General features: G+C 41.1%; 1 protein-coding gene across 2 annotated transcripts; it reads right to left on the bottom strand.

Moving 5' to 3' along the window:
• Positions 1-4,350: 4,350 nt before the first annotated feature.
• Positions 4,351-21,208, bottom strand: LOC129370016 (probable G-protein coupled receptor 149). Of its 2 annotated transcripts, none has more exons than XM_055045763.1 (5): positions 19,590-21,208; positions 18,051-18,231; positions 17,401-17,897; positions 8,877-9,020; positions 4,351-6,995 (listed from the first exon to the last, which is right to left on the bottom strand). In XM_055045763.1, exons 1-5 carry the CDS (start codon positions 20,559-20,561, stop codon positions 6,489-6,491), a joined length of 2,301 nt encoding a protein of 766 aa, XP_054901738.1. In that variant the 5' UTR covers positions 20,562-21,208; the 3' UTR covers positions 4,351-6,488. The 2 variants fall into 2 exon arrangements, with proteins under 2 accessions (XP_054901738.1, XP_054901740.1); XM_055045765.1 differs by having other exon boundaries at positions 8,877-8,978.
• Between the last annotated feature and the right edge of the window lie 1,132 nt (positions 21,209-22,340).

Here is a 22,340-nt window from a genome sequence, read left to right as displayed (position 1 = left end):
TTAAGCTTGAACTGAATGTGAGGTCCGACATCAACATTAATAGCTCAGGTCCTGACTTATAAATCCGGATTTCTCTTGTTTAGTGGATGAGATGGCCTGAATAAATCATGTCTGGAAACAATTCAGTTATGGGGAGACATAATTATCGGGTAACTGATTTATTTCAGGCAGTAATTTGTTATGGTTTATTATGATCAATGGGGTTTAGTTAAATAAACAATTTTCTGTTTCACTAATTATTTCGGTAAAATGAAAGGAAAATATTTCCTCCCTATATTTTTCTGTTTCTTATCTCGGCTCATCAAACAAATGTTATCACCAAAGACAAGCCAATACAGCACAAAAAGTATTTTTCTAATTATGATCCTACTAAAGCTGCAGAAGGTAACTTTTACATATAAACAAATCCTCTTTTTTTAAATTTATTTAATCTGTTACAATTACAACATTATGACATTGAGACAAATAATTGAGCTCCTCCCTGTGGTCATACAGCCATCTGCAGAAATACACCGCTCTGTCAGAAACAGCCAATCAGAGCCAGGGGGAGGGTCCTAGTGTGGCTAAAGCGAATTACGATGACGATAGATAAGAAGTTTCCCTGGCAAGTGGGAAGTTGTTTCTCTGCCTTTAGAACAGCTGCAGCACACACACGAGGGTGACTGACAGCGCTAAAACCCTCTTCCTGGCTCTGATTGGTTGTTTTTGTGGCATATTTCTGCAGAGGGCACACAGGAAGAAGGCAGAGGACCTCAGTTTTTCCACAGATTATCTGACATAGTGAATGACATAGTGAACGTTTTAAGAAAAAAAAAAAAGAAGAAACAACCAATCACATATTTTTATAAACGTTAAATACTGCAGCTTCAATTCAGGGGAGAAAAACGGTCCAAACCAACCTCGCCCCATGTGAAAACATAACACACCTTTTTCTTAAATCATGAATTCATTGCAATCCGATTTTGGGTTTATTTCTTCCTGCCACAACCCAGTTTGATCACCGTCTGACATGTCAAATGAAGATATCGGTGAAAAGACATTAAGGCTCATAAAGCAATGCATTTTGCCCATATCTAAAAAACAAAGAAGAATAGATGAAAAGCAAACTTGGTGACATCTGTCAGCCTTGAGAGGGTTACAACACCATTCCTAAGAACAGGGGTCTTTATGCACGAATGCTGAAAACATGGAACAGTGGGTAACGTTCCCAGAAATGATGCCAAAAACCTGTGAGAAAGTATTCTGTGGACAGATAAGATAAGAGTGGCATCTCCAAAAAAGATCATCATGCCACCAGACAAACGTGGTGGCTGTGGTGTGAAGGTCTGGGACTGGTTTCCGTCCTCGAGACTCGCATGTCCTGCCTGTTATTGGTGGAACTGTAAATTCTGCAACTTACCAGAAAGCCCTCAAAGACAGTCTCCTTTCATTGGCCTGCAGCAGGACAAGAGCCTGAAAGCACAGTCAAGTTCAACACAGAATGGCTTAGCACACAAAGCAGAGGAGTTGAAGTGGCCATTTAAATACAACTGCATTTTAAATAGTTTTAAATAGTTTGTTTACGCTCGAAAACAACTGAGTCTAACCATTCCTGCAAAGAAGCGTAGATAAAAAACAGTGTTGTAGTCAAGACCACCAATAATTTATCTCCAACACTCTCCATGCTTACTTATTATAAACATTTCAATGTGGCACAATTGCCATACAATCATCTTGCCATACTTTTTCATCTTTTAGATGAAAAAGTGCAAAAGTAGCTTGATTTGACAAAACATAGATGACCTGTCCAGGCCTAATACCGTTATGATAAAACTCCTCCCTTTCAGATGAGCTTCTTCTACTCTCATCCGCCCTGGTAATTATATTAAGGGGGCATTACAGCACATAAACATTAAGATAATATATAAATTGTCAAAATAAATATCCGCAAACCAGCCAAAAACCGATCAGTTCTTTCACAGCGGGAACTGAGTGGTGTTTTCCGACATGCTGCTTTCAACACCTGTTTGTTGGGAGGTTTTATTTAATCAAACGTATCCCACCGAATCTATTTGCTTGTAAATCTAAGAATATTACAAACAAAACCTTTTCTCAGATTGGGAATGACTTTTGCTTCAGTTGCAAATATTTAAGACTGGCGTTTTTAAAATCCTTTTTTTTTTTTTTTCATACTCTGCAAGCACAATGAATATCTCAGCTGGCTGCTTCAAAAGAAACAAATTATATATTTGAAATGAGCCAGCGTGAAAGAGAAAAAGCAATTTAGGCAAATGCAGAAGCACCGAGGGAGAAAAGTACCAAAGGGCTACGCTGCAAAATTAAAGCTGAGAAAAGCCTTTTGAGTGGCAGAGAGGTTGCGTAAACAACTGATATGAAAGGGAGCGAGGTCTGCTCTGTTTGTTGCGAGTATCTACGGAGCTGTTGCAGATATTCACTTCACCTTGTTTTCAAACCTGCACACAATGGAATCTAATTAAACATTTAACCAAGAAGATACCCTGAAATTAAAACTCTTCAGCATGCCTTGTTGTCACTTTCTTCTGGTCTTGCCTTGTTTATTACATGGTCACTAGAGGTAAGTGGTAAAAACACTATCATTGATAATACAGATGTAATAAAGGTGCTGTTCAGTAGGAATAGAAGACTTTAGCTTATCTGAACACCTGAACCTGATTATAGGCTATTTTAGGTGGTGAAAGCAGTTGAAGTTTGGATGTATGTGCAGGTATTTTTGTTGTGAAAATGTCAAGCAATCAACAGAAAAAAAGTCTGGTAGCATTTTATTACACTGTCATAAACATGACATAACACCTGTAATGAACACAAAGGCTGGTGAAAACCTCAGGCAAAACAACTTTCTGCTGCAGTTTTGCGAACGCTACAATGTACTGAATACAAAGCGCACTATTCAGATTCCTATTTCTAAAACCATGAATCATTTTCCTTCCACTTAATATTTAAGCACTACCTTTTGTAGCTCTGTCATGTAAGTTCAAAATGTATAGCGGTCAAAAAGGTCAGACGCATAAACAGCTTTTAAAGGCATTGTATGTGTGTTGTGTTATTCATGAAACCCACCGTGGCTTTGATGTCTGCTTCTTTCGTTTTAGTGTTATTTTTCTTTCTGGGCTTCAGTTTGTTTCTGCTTCTGCTGCCTGCTGATTTTTCTTTTTTTTTCCTTTTAGTTTATCTTAAATTGCTCTCATCCTATCTCATGCTACCATGTGGCAGTTCTGTTTCACATTAGCTCCTCAACATTTGCTCATGTAATTACTCCTCCTATTATATAAAGCAACTTGATGGTTTTCTCTGTTGTCTGTCGGATTTATTTTGCCACTTTCAAACACTCCATTTCCTCCTGGCAGCTTGATGTTTGCTTTGCTTCCCAATTGTTGCATTCGCAGCCGAAGTAACATCTCCCTTTTAGGGGCCGAAAAATTAAAGTCTAGGTCTCACTGTGGTAGTGCAGCCTATTTTGAAACAGATTTCAAAATCTGTTTGGTTTTTGTTGTTTTTCTTCTCTATCACAGGCAAATTTGCTGTGGTGTATGTTGACTATGAAAACATGTTGTTTTTCAAAGTAATATTTGAGAAGACATTTCTGGTAAGGACAACAATCTGGTGCCAAAAGAAGTGAATCGGACTGATTTGGGGAATTAAAAACCTTCTTCTTCAAAGCAGACAAAATTGGTGTAAAGAGTTTGTGCTCCGTTTGTGCAGCAAAATATTAATTAAAGTTTAAAGGTAAAAGGCCACTACTTTTATTAAATCAAAATGACCTCTAAACTTTCATTAACATCATTAAAGCCAAAGCAGCACAAACAAAAAAAAATTGCAGCACAAAAGTAGTCAAGTTGATTTTGTCTGATTTGAAGAAGATGGGTGGGGGCGGCTGGTTGACCTCTCGTGACCTCTGGAAACATTTCCGAACATCTTTGAAATGACAGCGGCACAAACGGAGCACAAAGATTTGACACCAATTTTGTCAACTTCTCTCAGGTGAGGAGAACCATCCAGAACCCACTGACCGGACTACGCTGCGTATCCATCTTGGATATTCTAGCAACACCCAGGATTAACGGTTACCCCCGGCAACCTGACGTTGGATAAGCAAAACACAATGAATGGGTTCCCAATCTTTTATAAAAAATAATTAAATAAAAATCAGTCTTTCCTTGAATATTCTAGATTCTAACACAAAGTGTGGCAATTGGTGTTCATTTTCATACAAATACGATGCTTCCCCCGCACCCGGGCCGGGGCTTCAGCAACCAGAGATGTTGCACGCCGCGGATGTCAACCTCACAAGTTAATTAGAGCACCTAATTTCCTCCCGTTTTCCCTGATAAATAATTCAACGCTAAGAGTTTGTATGTTGTTGCCAAATATGCCCAGAGAAATGACATGAATAAATAAACAAAAGCTGGTGCACTGCCCACAGTTCTTTGAAAACAAGTAAGCGTTTATTGATCACGTGGTTCATGACGACGCTTGAACAGCAAATAAAACACTGAGCAACACAGATGATGGATTTAATGAGGCTGCAGAGGTGAAGCGCTGCTCAAACCGGTAACCTTTGGCACAATAAACAGTAGAAAAAAAAACAAAAAACAGGTTGACACCAAACACAGCTCTACATTCATCATTACTCGTATGCCTGTACATTGTCTTTTTTTTCTCCTACAATCTGCCCCCAGAGCAGTTGAAATAGGAGATCTCAGAAATTGGTGGAGGTAATTTCCTGGAATGAATCTTTAATGGCAGTCTTCAGGAGGAAGGGAGCTATATATATATATATATTTTTTTTTTATTTAGGCTGACGCAACGAGCCATTCAGAAAGTCTGCAAACGAAATCCACACACACACACGCAGTCAGAGCCAGGGTATTGAGTCAAAGCTGAAAATACTGGAGACGCCATCGTGAAATGAAATTAAGTACATCTGACTTGTGAGAATAAATTACAATATCTAATTTACTGCTGGAAATACGAGGGAATGTGCATCAAAGTAATAACGGTGACACTGGTATCACCTATGAGAATAGGTAATAGCTGCTGAAACTGTCCTTGCAGTGATTCAAAAATGGTTCTGGAAGGCAGCAGAGCCTTTCTCCAGTACTAAATTTCCACATGTAGATAGTGAGAAGTCTCACTGAGTGGCTGATTGGATCGAAAGTCAACTAAACGGAAACGATTCCCCAAAGTGGCACGCGGATGTAAAGTTATGCGCTGCCCGCAGAAATAAAATACACAGTCACTCATTTGAACGGCAGAGAAGCTGAAAGAGGCAGAAAAGTGTTCTGCATACAAATCCCTGTAATCTAATCTGCGGTTATCACCTCATCCTCTGTTCATTTTTCAACCTGGCGTGGCCCTCGGTGCGCGACGCTGACGAGAGTTGAGGTGTTTGACACCGCGGCTGGGTTAAAAGGGAAAATAAATAAATAAATTAGCACATTCCTTTCCTCGGCGCGACGCGAATACTTTCGGTGCGCGTCTGTCTGACATCACAGCACATTCGCTCTCCTCCCTAGGCCCCCCCAACACACACTTAAATGAGTCAGACAGATGGGTCAGGTGGGCCCTCCCCTCACCTCTGAGTCACCGGTGACGTAGGCCACGTGAGCTGTTTTTAAATGAGACGTGTGATCAGACTTCAGCTTCTCTGAGTGATGTTTTTTTTCTCTCTCTCTCCTGCTGCTGAATCTATTCCATGGTGACAGTCTGCCACATGCAAATAAATAAATAAATAAATCTAAGATGAAATACTGATGATCCTGACGCCTGTTCTGGTCTGTCTCTCTATATCATCTAAGTCACCACACTTCGGTGCCTTGGGAAAGTATCCATACCTGCAGAACTTTTCCACTATTTGTCGTGTCACAACCACTGACTTTAGTCTCTTTTCCGGTGGCTTGCGGTTGCAGACCATATAAAGGTGTTGAGTAGTTTGAAGAAGGAAAAGAATATATTCTGTTTGAAAATCTACAGCAGAGGTGGGCGGATCGAGCCAAAATATGGATGATGTCGAGATCAAGTCTGTATCAGAATCAGATCGATACTAACATGATAACGTTGACACTTGAGTTTCAGATTCTGTCATTTTTGAAGTCATAATACTGTTTGTCACTTGGGACAAACCGATGTGGTTTTAGACAAAATGTGAAAAAGATTGAACTGTATGAATACTTCTAAAATGCCGGGGGTTTTTTTTGGAGGCTTATGTTTCTCCATTTAGTTCACACATAAAATATGTATGTGCTTTCACCTTAATTTACCTGAAGAAGAAGCACAGGAGTAAGCAAACAGGCTATTAAAACACGATGAGTCTCTGTTCACATCACCTCAAAGCTCTGTTGAAGCTGTGTTCGTAAAGAAATAAAAAAAGATGCAAAATGATTAGGATATTCGTCTTCATGACTTTACTGCCTGAGTTGCTGTTTCAGCCTCCCCCTGAGGGGCCCCTCCTTTGTCATTGTGAACATATCTCACTCTTCCCCCTCGCCTGCCTGCTTTCTGTACGCCTCATTTAGTAGCTGAATATCCTCATGATACCCTGAGCTCTCCTGCGTCTGCCGCCGGCTGTTCTGCCGGTGGGCTTCCACCGTGTCAGGAATAGTGATGTTGATGGTCTCTGCCTCGGCGTTGCCGCCGCTGGGGATGAGCAGGGAGTAGGACGCGGTCTCGGCCAGGTCGCACGACACGAAGCGGTTCTCCCGCCGGGAGTAGCGCAGCGACGGCGAGCGGGCGTGCGTCGAGGACTGGCTGATGTTGGAGACGATGGAGACGCTGTCCATCGCCTCCTCGTTGTCGCAGATTTCCAAAACCTCCAGGTGGATTTTGACATTGGTGTCTCCCACCCCGGCTCCTATGCCCATCCCCATGCCGATCTCCATGCCGACGCAGCTGACGTTCGTGTCCTCGGCGTGGGATCCAGACGCTGGGTCGTCTGCGCTGGGTTCGTGGCCGACGGACTTGGAGCGATACACTTCCACCTTTAAGGGAGAGAGATTATTAAGGCTGTTTAGAAGCAGCACGTCATTTCTACCTGCGTTTCCGTTGACCATAAAATTGCGCCAATGGGGATTGCAAACACAAATTTGCCTAATGGAGATGTGCCAATTTCAAAAAAGCCCCGGGATGAGGTAGTTTTGTGGCTTCGCCGAAATTAGTGTATTTCGCCAAACTGCAATGGAAACACTTTGTTTTCGCATCACGTGTCAGGTGATCAACAACGGGATGTTACCACTGCAGGAAAAGACAAAGAAGATGACAGGAAACATGATTTTAATGACTTGTCGAGTGAGCTTATTCACATGTGATTTTAATTGTGTTTTTTGTTTAAAGGAGATGCCACAACTTTGAAATTCAATTTGTTTTTCTGTTACTTAAGTGGAATATTGACAAAGTTTTGCACACATTTGAAATGGAAACACAGCCACTGCAAAACTTCCTCTTCTTGCTTAACCCAGAATTCTTCTGATGCTTCACAGAAACTGCTCAAATGCTGGCTGGAGATTTAGAAAAAGTTTCCGAAGGAAAAAAAATACCAAGCATATCCTTTTATTCAATATCCAACTGGTGCCTGGAGACAAACAGCTACGTTTCTATATTTAAAACAGGAATTAGGGCAACTTGGTCTTACAAAACTGCAGATAAACAGCAAGCATTTTTCAAAAAAACAGTTCAAGAGTTATGCCACTCATGAGACATTTTATTCTCATTAACAAGACTGAATGAGGACTGCGTTTGATCATTGGAGAACATGGTTTATTACTTGTCAGTGCCACAAAACCTATAAGGCTTAACAGTGCTAACATAAATTATTCTAAATCTACCTGCAGACTGTTCTTTTGAGCAAATAAGTCATCTTCCTCACATAGTAAGAGTCATTGGAAGAAGAGCTTTAAAAGTGGAAAGTGTGGAAAAGAATTTGGAGTAACTTGTCATCACAAACACAAATCTGCTTCAGTGATATTTTACACAACTACTACACGTGGTGTAGAGAAATAAAAGCGGGGAAAAGATCACAACATCTTTCTGAAGGTGGGCACAATTTCTGTTTTCTCCAACTTTCATTTTTGTGACCAGTGATCACCGTTACATGCAGGTGGCTGATTACGTCACAGCCATGCGACGAAGGAGGAACAAATTTGAAGACTCCTCCAAATTGTTCCGAATTTGAAGGATGGATCTGGTGCATCCTTTGCAGCCCACCATATTGTAAGGCTCATGGTGGGCCAAACAAGAAATTTTTTTCTCTCCTCGCAATGGGGGACAAAGTGAGGGAGTGGGAAGGGAGCACAGTTTTAAATTTAAGCACGTTCAAATCTGTCGGTACAGAAATGAAAACCTTTAAGCCGTTGGGTTGTTAGAATTGCGTCATTTGCATAGAAATGTTTTTATATGTAAACAATGTTTGTAGATGCCAAACATTCTCTTTGATTAATGAAAAAGGATAAAAAACAAACTATAAAAAATAGAAAAAATTGTTTCAAGCTCAGTAGTTTCTTCTAGAATGATCATGGATGGGTGTGAATTGTGTCCTCGTTGTTCAACGTGACAAAAATAGAATTACAGAAAGCAGAAAGTTCAACCAGGCTTTGAGCGGAGAGCTGCAAAACACGATGCAAGCCCTTTCAGACCCAAATATTAGCTCACACTCATAGCTGAGTTAGCCAAGTTGTTTCACTATTTCTTAAATGCCAAGTTGATTAAATGAGAAAAGAGACTATTTATAAAACAAAGCTAAGGCTAAAGCACATTCCAAGTAACATTCATATGAAATGTCAAATATTTTCTGCAACAAACTGCTGAGAAATGGGAAGCGAAAGCTCGTCATCCCATTAGATTGAGAAAGAGCCGAGACTCTTTACCTTTTTGGCGTTGTTCGGGGAGATCTTGAGGCCGTCGCTGCTGACCTCATAGGTGGAAAGAGAGAGCGTCTTGCCTGTGGGTGCTTGGAGAGACACAGTGCCCTGAAAGGCACACAGAGGTATAGAAAGACCACCTGATGACCTCTGTGAAGGGAAACCACAGAAAACGATGAATGTATTTTGCATCCTCGTTAGACTGGAAGAAGGTAAATCAAGGAAAAAAGCCGCACATTCTCTAACTAGACCAAATTAAAATGAGCCAAGCTTGTTGAAGGGTATATAAGCTGAATTTATGTTTCTGTGTTCATTTAAAAGATTTTCTTCAATGTCACAACTGAGAAATGTCACAACAAAACACCAGACTTGGCTTATGGCTTGTGTGTTTTTACTGATTGCGAACGGTTGGTCAAATATGACACCGGATAGGAACAGAAATTTAAAAACCATCCTTGGCATCAAAATTACTACCTGTTTTTTGATGGAAGGAGTTTCTTAGTCTGACTGTCTTAGTTTAACACTGTTAGGATTTTTCTGCGTTATTATTCTTACATTCAACAATTATTATTATTATTTTAGATCATTAACCTAGATCATTAACCCAGCATTATATTGTGATTTTCAATTTAAAGTATTCTCTTCCTCTGCTGAAATGTATAAACTTACTTTGAGGCCTTTTCTTCCTGTGTTTCCATGTGAAACAGTTAACGGTGTTTCTCAGACCTTATCAACCGGAATAGTCCCTACTTTGGAGGCCGCCTGTGACTGTCTCTACTGTTTCTCTACTGCCCTCCCTTATCTTTTAATAAAAGAGAAAGCCCTAACAAAGGGTCTTCAGAGCGCTCAGTGAACGGCTTGAAGCAGCAGTTTGCTGGGTTCTCTCCTCTTGCAAAAGCTTTCATAAAATTCACTTACGTTGTCTGTTTGTTCTTTTATGTAGATTCATAAATACCTATCAAACACTTTCACACAAACTGGGAACTACACAAAGCGGCTCAATCTCCTCCATTTTTGCAGCTGCCTCGGCTGCTATTTGTTTTCTTTTTGCACTGGAGTCATAAAGTAATTTGCAGTTAAGGGTTTCTTAAAATATCTAGATATTTAAAGAAACCCTCCTTGTACGCCTTTGAATTTTTTTATGTAGTCTTTTACTTTGCTTGTTTTATTATTGCATAACTCTGGCTATGTTGATGCGAATGGGATGCGAAAGTCATTCAAACGTTTTATTTATTTATATTTTTACTGTTACTGTCATGCTCTCCAGAAAAGACATGAATCAAAAAACTGACATTTTACAAGCAGAAATTTAAAAAAAAAATCAACAAATAGTTGCTTTGTGTGGCAGCAACCAAATGGAATAGACATAATCTTAATAAAAATCTTCAAAAATATGATTTACAATACTTTATGCCTGAATTTAAATGGCCATGTTGTGTTCAATAGACAAAGATAGTGCAAAACCCAATTCATACATAATTTATTGATGAGACTCTTTGAATACGTTGCATTAGTGACTCTTTATGCACAGTTATTAGACAGGAAGCAGGTGGAAAGAGAAGGGGTGGGACATGAAGCAAAGGTCCAGCTATGGATGAATCTGCGGGGGATTTTGAAAGTGGTGCAACCTTCTCCAGTTTTCTGCAACAGCTGACCACCAACTATTTGCTTTACTCCTACAGTGGATTCATGAAGGAGATGGAGCTAAATGTGTGCAGATCACTTATCGTTTTCTCTTCTCATTCACAAAAACGACTAAAAGAAATAATGAAAATCTGTTCTGCTTTAAAAAATAATCATTTCTTTCATCAAATCCACGAGTAAAACACTGCAAACGGCCGTGTTGCTATGCAAAATCCTGGAGGAGAATGCCAGTGAACGAGTGAATACAAGTTTCGCTTTTTTTTTTATTATTGAAAGCGCAGAAACAGACTGAGATAAGCATTTTTGTTAACGCACACAAGGGTAAAAACAAACAAGCAAAAACACATGGCAGGGTGGCCGAAGAGCTCTGATGCATCCCAACATTACAGGACAACGGTCCGAGAGCCTGAACGCCTCTCCTCTAATCTGACACCAATGGATAAATTCAATTTTACCTTCTGCCATCCACTTCAGAGATCTAATTGATATGAGTCATCGTAAACCAAACAAACACAGGAAAATGAAATAAAAATGTCTCACTGATGCCTCTGCTTCAACAAGAAAGCAAGCAGCAACCATTCGGACATTCGGACTTCATTCCTGCTGTTCAAAGTGACTGAAACTGGACTGAGTAAATGATGTCCAGTTTCAACTAATATTAAAACCCTCATTGGTGCCAAAATGAGATCTAAGACCTTCGGATATCGAAAAGACCGGACCTTGAAGCACAAATCAGCTAAATGGATGAACAATTTGGCTGATGCCAGATTTTTACAACTTATGCGTTTACGGTTTTATTTACAGGTTCAGGTATGTTTATCCCTCCTGATTGTTTATTTTGGCAGAAAATTAGCCCTTTGTACATGTTAGTTTTTATTTGCATTTTTTTCCAGAGAATTTCTTTAAAACAACACACAAGGTTAGCAGAGAACAGGAGATGAAATAACACGGCGCACGAGGAGGGAGACGTCTGCAGGTCTCACTAAAGCTCTGAATTATTAAAAAAGATGCCGAATGTGGTTATGTGATGATCAACAGAAAACAAGGATGCTAGTGATCACATTCACTCAAATGACAAAGCAGTAAACACATGGGGCTGCAAATGTTACAGGCCATTCTGAAAGAAGCATGAGACAATTAGAATGTCGCCTCAAAGTTGTCCCAATGACTCCCCGAATATTTTAAAGGAAAACATTTCTATAACTGTTCAGTAGATATTTACATAGAATCAAACAGTGCAGGAATATTATAAGACTTTGGCTTGGTTTTTATTGAGAGGACGATAAAATACAATAAAATCATGTCTGTGGTAATAAATCCATAACTACGTACTGGCAGAGACTCATTGTGACATTCCTTTATATAAAATTTTGCTCTAAAAACAAAACTTACCTATTATCAAATATGCTCTCTCACCATACCTTTGAGAGGTGCCGCCAAAAAAACAGCCATGATATTTGCATTAAATTATAGAAATGTCTTTTTCTTACTGACAATATTTTCAAGTGGAGGAATTTACCTTCGTTTAATAAGCTGATTATTACACACCATTGTTTTGGCATGAATCAATGGTGATTTAGTTTGTAGCACAGGGTTTTTCCGGTTCCAGTTGACAAAACTTTAAGAAATAGTTGTTTGACTGCATCAACACTTTGCATTAAACATTATAAATTTTAACGGTAAGTGTTTCAGCTGCTCTCTTCAAACCTTTCAACTTTAACAACAGCCTTCTGGGACACGAGCATGTCATGTGAAACAGTTAAGCTTATCTAACTATTTTCTTTATTTATGTATGCGCAAAATTGGATTCCACTAAGCAAAGAGACGAATCAATCATTTTTTAAAATTATTTTTTAACAAAGTTATTTTCATATTTTCATTGCTCCAATTTTGTCTGCTGAAACAAACAAACAAAAATAAAAATAAAATGAAACTAAAAAAAACTTTCTCCACATTTCTTCTTCTAAGTACAGTTACAATATTGTTTTGGTCAGGCAGAGGGATAAACAGGAATATGTAAAAAAAAGACAAACTCCAAAGAATGAACTCTAAAAAATCTTCAAAATCCCTGGAGACAGATTGATCAAGATTATTTTAAGAGTCAAGAATATTTGGTGCCATGGAGGCAACATTTAAGAAAATTCGAGGGAAAATTCACATAATGTTGCACAGTTTTGGGTTTTTTTGTCTCAAGATGAAGCGTTCTACTGCCTCCATTTAGACTACTTTTCCTTTGCTCCAATTTTACGACTTTCCTGACAGAAGTGATATTAAGCCCATTTGTGTTTTTGTGTGTGTGGGGGGGTGCATGTGGGTGTGTGTGTGTGTGTGTTACATTCAAATGTTATTAGAGGAGCCATTTTCTTTCCAGGTTTGGGTTAATTCTATGAAGAGGGAAACTGACTTTCAGGGGCCTAACAACTGAATGCACATTGGATCAGCACATCCCCTGAGGGAAAGGGCTAGTAAGTGTATTTCAAGCTTTATGTTCGGTAATAGAGCATAAAGTCACAGAGGGGGTAAATACGTCTTTAAGCTCTGATTCTAACTCTCCCTCTGGGTGCTGAAGGCCAGAGGCTCTGGCAGTGAGGGGGGTGGAAAGGTGCCGGCTAATGACATCTAGCCAGCTAACGAGGAAGGAAAACACAGCCAACACGGGTACTGCATGTACCACTGTGAGTAGTGAGTATGTACTTCCACATGTATGGGCTTCAATCAATGATTAAGCCTTAAGGAAAAAGCAAAACACAAAATTTCCTGTTAAAGAAGCCCAGAACTAGGACACACACTCGCGCACACAGACAAAAACGACACACTGAGACGTACAAGTCAGCAGAGAGAATCTGTAACTTGTACATGATGCAAAGTGAGTGCCAAAACCAAGCTGCAGATGCAAGCTCTGAGAATTTCCACCCTCTGGTGATTTTCGAACCAATAACACATTTCATACTTGCAACTGGAACAGAGACGGAGACTTGGAGAGGACGCGTGCTCGTGAGTGTTCGTACACGCTTGCGTGCATGCCCATGTGTTTCCACAGTCTCGGAGCCGTCCACGCACAAAAAAACGGGCCAATGGTGTTATTCTTTCCCCCCCACAAGTTACAAGTCAATTTCAAAGGGTTGCGCCTGGTGCCGCTCTTCTATTTCGGGAGCAGATTGAGGCTGATCTCCCATCTGTTTTTGTTACCGCCAATGCCAAGGTGCATTAATCATCACACTTTTACCGTTCTGCCCGCGTTTAACTATTTATTCGAGTCTCAAGCACACCGAGAGATTTAAGCTTTCGCAATTATTAGAGTGAAGCATGCCGACAACAAAGCAAGAAAAGCATTCAAAATTGATAAGAGGAGGAGGAGCTGACTGGAGGTTCAGTGTTTACTTCTAGGCTACCGTGATATATATAAATATATGTATTCTTTTTTCTTAATTACAGGAAAGAGTTAGGTATCAATTAACTTTATAAGCACAAGGTTCAGCGCTGAAAGAGCGAAAAACAGCAGGTATTAAACATACTGCCATTAAGAAAACATCTCTATTTTTTCTCCAGTGTGTCATGTTTAGGTAGGGAACCCACATGCACAGACTTGACAAGAGTTATTTTAATGATAAACAGCAAAATGCTCAGAATTCGTCCATTGAAATCCAAGGAAAACAGCATGGTATGTGACCGTGCTGAATAATGAGAAACGACATACAAGTGAATGTACTTGTATATCCATTTGTATGTGGATATACAAGTGGATATATGGTTTTTTAGTTTGTATAGTTTCCCAAGCCTTTAAGCGGCCTCTCACTCTGGGTCAGTCGACTACAGGATCATGGTCTGCAAAGCCGTTGTTGAAGAAGATGGCTGTTCACAGAGTTCTATGTCCAGATATATAAACAGAAAATTGAATGGATGGAAGAAGCGCGGTAAGAAAGGTGGAACACTGGGACAGAGAACCGTAGCCTTGAGAAGATTGTTGAGTGAAATCTATTCCAGAAGAGCCACCAATTCTAGACATAGGCAATAAATGTTGTATTCCTTGAGTCAAGCCACCCCTGAACCAGAGACAACATCAGAGGCGTCTTACCTGGGCTAAGGAGAAAAGGAACCGGATTTTTGCACAATCGTGTCCAGAGTCAAGTTTTCAGATGAAAGTAAATTCTGCATTTCATTTGGAAATTAAGGTCATTAAATCTGGAGGAAGAGTGGAGAATCCAGAGAATCCATGTTGCTTGAAGTCCAGAGTAATGTTTCCACAGTCGGGACGGTTTGGGATGCCTGTGTCATCTACTGGTGTCGCTCCACTGTGTTTTCTGAAGGCCACAGTCAATGCAGCATCTACCAGAAAATTCTAGAGCATTGTTTCCCTTTGCTGTATGGAGATGTTGATTTTACTTTCCAGCTGGACTTAACAACTGCTCACACTGCCAAAGGAACCAAAAGTTGGTCCGATGACATTGGTGTTCCTGTTCTTGACTGGACAGTCAACTCCTCTTTCCTGAGCCCTTTAGAAAATCAATAGACTGTTAAGTTGAAGATTAGAGAGGCACCTAACCCAGAAAGGCAGCTATCAAAACAATCTGGGTTTCCATTCTATCTCCAAAAAAGAAAATAAATAAATGAACTTGGCACACACATTGTTCAACCAGACATAAATCTATACACATATTTTGTTTTCAAACTCCACTGAAGTTTATTTCAAACTTCAAGTTGCAACAAAACACACTACAAACCATCTTCACAGTGAAACACTGTTTTTTTTTTCTCCCATTCATTCATACTGCTTCTCGTGCCCCCTACCCCCTACAATGGCTCTGTGTCCCTCCTAGGGGGCACGCCCCACACTTTGGGAACCACTGTTATAGGGAATAGCTGTGAAGGAGAGGGAACGGCAGACTTGGGAAAGGTGAATGAAAAATACTGGAGAATAACTTAGACACAAGGAAACTACAAATGAAGTTAAAAAGAACCATCTCAGACAAATCAAATCCAGTCAACACCAAGAACAGAACTAAAAAAGAAAATTAACAATAAGGAATGAATAGACAAGGACATGATCAGAATGCAAAGAAGAAAATTTAAATCCAAACCCAGAAGAATCATGACAAATGTTGTATTTTGTAAGTGGAAAGTAATCCTGTGTGTAAATTAACCTATATAATGTCTCTATTTGGGGAATTAAGTTATTGAAATTAAATTTTAATCTGTTTCAATGAATGCGTCTATACAGCTTTCCACTTTTAAGCTGAGTGAAATTCCAAAATGAATCACTTTTTTTTGTTTTCCTCACTCTTTTCAACAATCACAGAGAATTCTCAGGTGAATTCAGGCACGTACATTTCATTGACAACAATCCCAAAGCCATAAATCTGAATGCCCTCCCCCTGAATGAACTCCCCTGAGTAAATCAATGAATTGAGCCGTGCTGTTTTGGAGTCTCAGAGCGGTGATGAATTTAATTCTGCTTTTGAAAGACAGTTGTGCATCTGATAGTGTCCCAATCAATCGCTCCATTAGTTAGGATCTGTTGCCGCTCGCTGCAGACAAAGATATCTTGGGAAAACCATGGTTGAGAAGCATGGAAGGGGAGAGGAAACGGGGCAATCAAAGGAGGACTCAAGCCCACTTTTATTGAGATCGCAGGCTCAGCTGCCCGGCTGATCATCTACAATTTCAAAAGGCGTAATTGCAGATTTGAAAAACGAGCCCAAAGACATATGAACCAGCCCAGAGAAAGTCAGAGAGGCATTCACCAGGAAGACAGGAAGATTTCCTTTTTTAACCAGCCTTACAAAGCCTTGAAAACTGATTAAGAAGCCTCAACCTTTTCCATGTTTTGCTACAAAAACTGCAACATGCATAACTCAACCTCATGAACAAACTGCAATAAGGAGTTTGTTCATTTTATCTTCTGACAAAGTAAAATAGCACAACTACAAACTGAGCAAAATCAGTCCATTCAACTGAACTGACAAGGGGATGAAGCAGCCAAGAGGCACATGTTATCTTTGGAGGAGCTGCACAGATACACAGCTCAGGTGAGTAAGTCTATTGACAGGACAACTATTACCCAAACCTGGCCCTGTGTTGAAGAGTGCCAGGAAGAAAGCAAGCGTTGAACACGCTATTCTCATCATCATGGGATGCTTTTCTTCGACAGAATCAGGGAAACCGGTCAGAGTTGATGGGAGGATGGGTCGAGGTAAAAACAATGCAGGACGATCCTCGATGAAAATCAGTTTGAACCTGCAGAAAGCTTGACAGTAAGTGATGTTTTTGTCATCTGGGTGGTTGTCCATGTCGCCCGAATCAGAAATTGGTTGTGAGACAGGAGTTACATGTTTCGACGAGGCGGCGAAACATGAAACTGCTGCTGCACAAATTACTGAAAAGGTTGTTGCTAAGGTAACCAAAGAGTGAGTGAGTTTCTTAATGCCAAAGGTTGAGCGGCTTAATTCTGCTCTGCGGTTCTGGAATGGAGTTCAGTAAAACGATTGAATATTCTGTCAATTGTATTATCTACTGTTATTGATCGCATGTTTTTTTGCGATATAAATTGTTACTGATTTATTGTCCAGCCCTAATAACCACTTTTTTTCCCACACAATTGTGCACTACCTCCTGTTGGTATGTCACAGAAAACACTGAAAAATACATAGGAGTTTGTGGTAACAATGTGATGTTTTACGTCACAATAAATTGAGCTGAGCCGTTTTGGAGTTGCAATATGTTGATGTTTGAGTCTTGGAATCAATAAGAGAGGATGACCTCACCATATTTTGTGAGATAAAGGTTCCTGTGTGTGCTAACTTTAGGAAAACAATAGCCTGAATAATAATAATGGTAATAAAAATAACAATAGGGTCAAAAAAAACAACAACAACTAGCCACTCTGTACCTGTCTGGGCGTTCTCTCTGATTTACTTCGGCACCACTCCCAGTCCGTCAACTCGATTTTCCTGCACTCCTCGTGCGAGAGCCTCCTCTCCGGTCCGTCAAAAACCGACGACGAGTCGTTCCGAGCGTGATCCTTTTCCCGCAGTTGGGAAGGCAGCGAGGGGACGCAGTGGAATTCCTCGTCGTCTCTGTGGTTGACGTGGGGGAGAGTGGGGTGATCAGCCAGCCGCCCCCCTACGCCAGCCTCCAAGAAGAGGCCGGCGTGAGGCGAGCTGTCCGCCGGCAGCGGGGTGCTGAAATCAAAAGTGGGGCCCAATCTCGAGAGCCCGCCGGGTTCCAGCGCCTCGAGGCGTGCATTTGGGAAGTCACAGTTAAAAAAGCTGTGATAAGTGGGTTTTTCTATAGGAGGGCTGCTTAGAGACTTGGTGGCATGTGACAGCTTATAGACTCCATAGCCTTGCTGAAAGGAGAGGTTGAACTCAAATCTTCTCTTCATCTCTACAAGGAAGACAGAAGAAACATAAGTAAATACACACACACACAAAAAAAGAGAAATTTGAAGCTTCTTTTTCTCCTTTAAGGCCTACTTTGTATCATGTTTAAAGTTTTATTGTGCTCGAGCAGCACAATCGTTAGATTGCTTCTTTGTACCTGAAGGCTCCTGTGGCGGATCCCGCTTGCAGTTAATGAAGCAGCCACACGGCATATGGATCCAGCGCTCCGACAGCACGAACAGGGGAGTGACCGCGGGTGCAAGCAGAGTGAGAAAGAAGCTCAGGGTCTCCAGAGAAGAGCTGCGCGCGTTCACCGCATGCCGTATGAGGACCAAAGTCTGTGAAAGCGAGAGAGGAGACTGAATTAATTCACCCAGAAGTGAGATATACAAAATGCATGAGGAGTCGGCAGGGAAGAAGACACATGAATGGAGGGGGGAGAACACAAAATCTTCATCAACAAGAAAGGTTCTTTAATTTCTTTTTTTTTTAATTCGTTGTGTTTTTGTTCATTCTACCTGACCAAAAAGGAGTCACACGTTGATATGTTGTGGTACCGTTTTAATTCTTGTAACAGCTTCAGTTCTTTGTGGTATGCAAACAAAAACAAACTTATGGTGTCTGAAATAATTTTTCTCACGGATATTTTGATAATTATTGTATTTTCATCCTTACTATTCAGATTTTTTTTACATCATCACTTTTACTGTATGAATATGTTATCTTATTTTATACCTTCTTAAAAGGGACTTTGTTCAATTTCGTTCACTTTATATACGCATTTACAGATATGTTACTGACATGCATTCGATAATGTGGCACTCATAATTTGATCTCATGGAAAATAATTCTATGGAATATGTATTATAAGTCTGAGCCACCCTATATCATGCACATACATGCCACTGCAGTAGAATCTGAGTAAGTGCTGCTTAAATGTCATAGCCCTGAATCTCATGCTACTCTGTACAGGTGCTCTGTCTGCGCTGCTGAAGATTCATTCACCTTAACAAGCTGAATGCTCTAAGTGGATTTGACGGCAAGGCGGCCTGATCTTTTTTCTGCTGAATTTAGTTAAAAAATTTTTGACAACTTGGAGACACTCTCAGACTCTGGATAGGTCATTGAACTTTCAACCCCAGATAATCAGACAATTATTAGGTACATAAAGTATTGACAAACTATTGGCTCAAAGGGAACTGAATACATTTGCCCATCCAGAGCTGGTCTGAGTTTCAATGAGGCCCTACTCATAACTTCACTTGGGGCCTCAACTCCAGACAAACATTATTTCTAAATACATGGCAGAAGATAAATTATGGACTCTATAGCCTATTGCTCTAACTTACTCATTTGGTCTGGGAGTTCTGTCCAGAGTGTAATTGGAAAGAAGATAGAAACCTTTATGTATTGAAGTGCCTATGACATATGACTAAAGCAGAAAGGAGCAGCAGAAATTATTAAAGCAATGACAAGTTAGCAACAACTGTGAAACTTTGTCTTTTTAAACTATTTACTTTCACTTCTGTGCTTTTGTGTTAGACTGATACAAAATGATATGAAAATACACTGCAGTGTATGGTTTTTAATGTGACAAATTGTGAACTGTGTTGAGGGTTCTTTGGGGAAACACTGTAGTTCTTGGTAGAGCAAGTTACAAAGATGTTTGTTTGTTTTCTTTGGGAATGCTGCTTACCATCATCGGCATCCATAAAATGACTCGAAGAACCGCCAGAATCATGGAGAAGCGCTTCTGCGCGAAGACAACAGGTGTGTCTCCGACCGACGCCCCCCCGCGCCCGCCGGCGGTCACGGGGGACAGGCCGTCGTCCTCCGTCCCCCTCAGCCCCGTCCCGCAAGAGCTCGGGCTCAGCTCGTTGTACGCTCCGAAACTTCTGTCCAGGCTGTCCCGGGAGAACGCCGACGGGAGCTCACAGAGGTGAGCGGAGCCGCTCAGTCCCCTCGCCACGTCCAGGCAGCTCGGGTAGAGCAGCGTCCTCTGGGGCTCTCTGGAGCACAGCAGCTGATACGTGAGGGGAATGAAGAAGCCCAGAAAGCCACAGAAGCACAGGAGATACAGCGAGAAGAGCAGCAGGGTGTAGAAGCTGTCGCTCTTCGGGAAACAGCCGAGAGAGGCCGGCGCGAAGCTGCCCCATCCGCACAAAGGCAACACGCTCACGGTCAGGCTCACCGCCCACACGCCGCCGACAGCCCACATGACTCTCAGCGGCCGGCGGACAGACTGGAGCACCCCGAATCTCTTGGTGACATAAAAAGTGTAGGCTGCTATGAGGCACGCCTTCATGTTGCTGGAAACCCCCTGGAACACGTAGAGAAGTCCGGACAGAGTGCACAGACCGCCAGACCCCTCACCCCGCCGGGTCTCCCACTGCAGGAGCATGAAGAGGGAGAGGGGGACCACGCTGAGCAGGTCGTCCACCGACATGGAAGCCACGATGACACACAGCGAGGTTTTCCTCCTCATCCGGAGGAGCGAAAGGAGCGAATACATTCCTCCGACTAAGGTGGCGGCGGCGATGGTTACGCACAAGCCGAAGAGGAGAATCTGGATCCGTCGCTCCATGCCGGAGGGGTCCGCTTTGTCCGAGCTTGCCGTGGAGAGGTGGCTCTGGTTGGGCGCAGGGGAGCTCTCGTGCGTCGTTGACATTTTTTTTTAATTTTTTTTTTTTTTTTGGTTGATTTTAGTTTTGACTGTTAAAAACACTCAGGAGGGCAGCTTGTAAAGTTTGACTTGCAGCTTGTTGTAAATATATATATATAGCCTATATATATTACATATATAAAAAATAAATCACAGTAGTGTCGGTGGGAGGAAGATCAGAAAGCGCACCATTCCTCCTTGCGATCCATCCGGGGACGCGCGCCTACCCAAACCTCTCCCCGTTCCGCTGGTTTTCACCGTGTCGGCTGGCAGGAAGGGAGGCGGGCCGGCGGGTACTCGTGTTCACCTCGCACACAGCGTCACCGGAGCAGCTCTCTGGCTTCCAGCAGCGGATTTACGCGCTGTCGTCATCACCGTTTCCTATCACGGCAGTCAATTGGGGAGGGAGCCCAGCGCAGCTCCACTACCAGCGTGGAGCCGGTGCATCAGACAGCTGTTTCGTTTATGGCAGGAATCTGTTCTCGGGTCAGTCCCGTACTGACACCGCAAGCTGGCTGAGAGGCATTTTGCTGCATCTGCATGCTAAATGAAAGAGAAACATTGGGCGATTTAAACAAATCTGTCTGATTTGTGTTCAAGGTGACCAACATTTTGCCTTTATAGTGCACGTGAACGCTAACAAATCTACCTATTTCTTGGTGATTTTATTTAGAAGAACAATGCAGGGTACAAAAAATGGAAGAGGAATGCTCAACAGTTGTCAAATGTTTTTTTAAAAATCATTTTAAATAGTGTGAAATGCTTTCACTTCCAATAACTGAAATTCATTCTGATTACAAAAAGCACATCTGTAAATATTGTTTTCTTTGTTCTCAGTTTCAAATTAGATTGAAATTTAGACTTTGATTGTGTGGATATGAATCTCAAGCATGCTGTTGCCCCAGCCGGGCAGTGTTTCCACGGGGCGTTCAGCGTTAATTTAATTCCAAAGTGTAGCCAAAAAAAAATCAGTTTATTCTCATCTGACCTGATGACCTTTTTGTTTATGTTTTCCAAATCTTCACATCTTAAACTACGACTTCTTATGACATTCTGTAGAGAATGTAAAGCTCTTTTTATGCAACCCTTTAATAAAAGTAAAACTCCTTGAGTGCACACAATAGATTCAGCCATTCGAGCTGTGGATGTTAAAGGTGTGCAACACTCCATAATTGGCATCAATCTAATGCCATGTAATCGGATAGATCCGATATGATACTGATACGATACCGACACTTAACTACTGTAGTTTTTTATATTTTCAAACTTCTGTCATTTAGGTTCTTCCTTTCATCTTGTTAAAACTTGGATTTTAACAAAGTGATTACAATTTGGATCACGTTCGTTGGTTTTTACGATGTACTTTCTTAACATCTTGACATGGCAAACAAACAGAAAGAGACAGAACAAATTTGTGTGCATCTGTTCCTAAATATGGTGCTAAAAATTTTCATTTGAGATCAAATAAAAACTATTTTAAAAGCTGTGAGAGAAACTACAACAGAAAGAAAAGATTCAATGTCATCATGCTAATATTGATCCAATACAAACACCAAACTTGGTATCGATATCGTCGATATTTCGGATTTGACCCACCCACTTTTAAGAAGACGTCTCCAACAAGTGAAAGCTGGCGCGTTCCTCCTGGAAGAATCTCCATTTCATCCTCCCTCTTCACCCAGTCAGATTGAGTTTGATGATCAAGTCTTGAAAAGCTAAAGCGATGCTCCTTGGGATGCTTGAAGCTCCGGACGTTTCATCACCTCTGTTTTACATCCTGCAACT

The sequence above is a fragment of the Poeciliopsis prolifica genome, unplaced genomic scaffold (genome assembly GCF_027474105.1).
Source record: "Poeciliopsis prolifica strain line A6 unplaced genomic scaffold, Auburn_PproV2 SCAFFOLD022, whole genome shotgun sequence".
Taxonomy (NCBI): domain Eukaryota; kingdom Metazoa; phylum Chordata; class Actinopteri; order Cyprinodontiformes; family Poeciliidae; genus Poeciliopsis; species Poeciliopsis prolifica.
The sequence above is the reverse complement of the archived record's forward strand: the minus strand, read 5'-3'. Positions and strand labels throughout refer to the sequence as shown.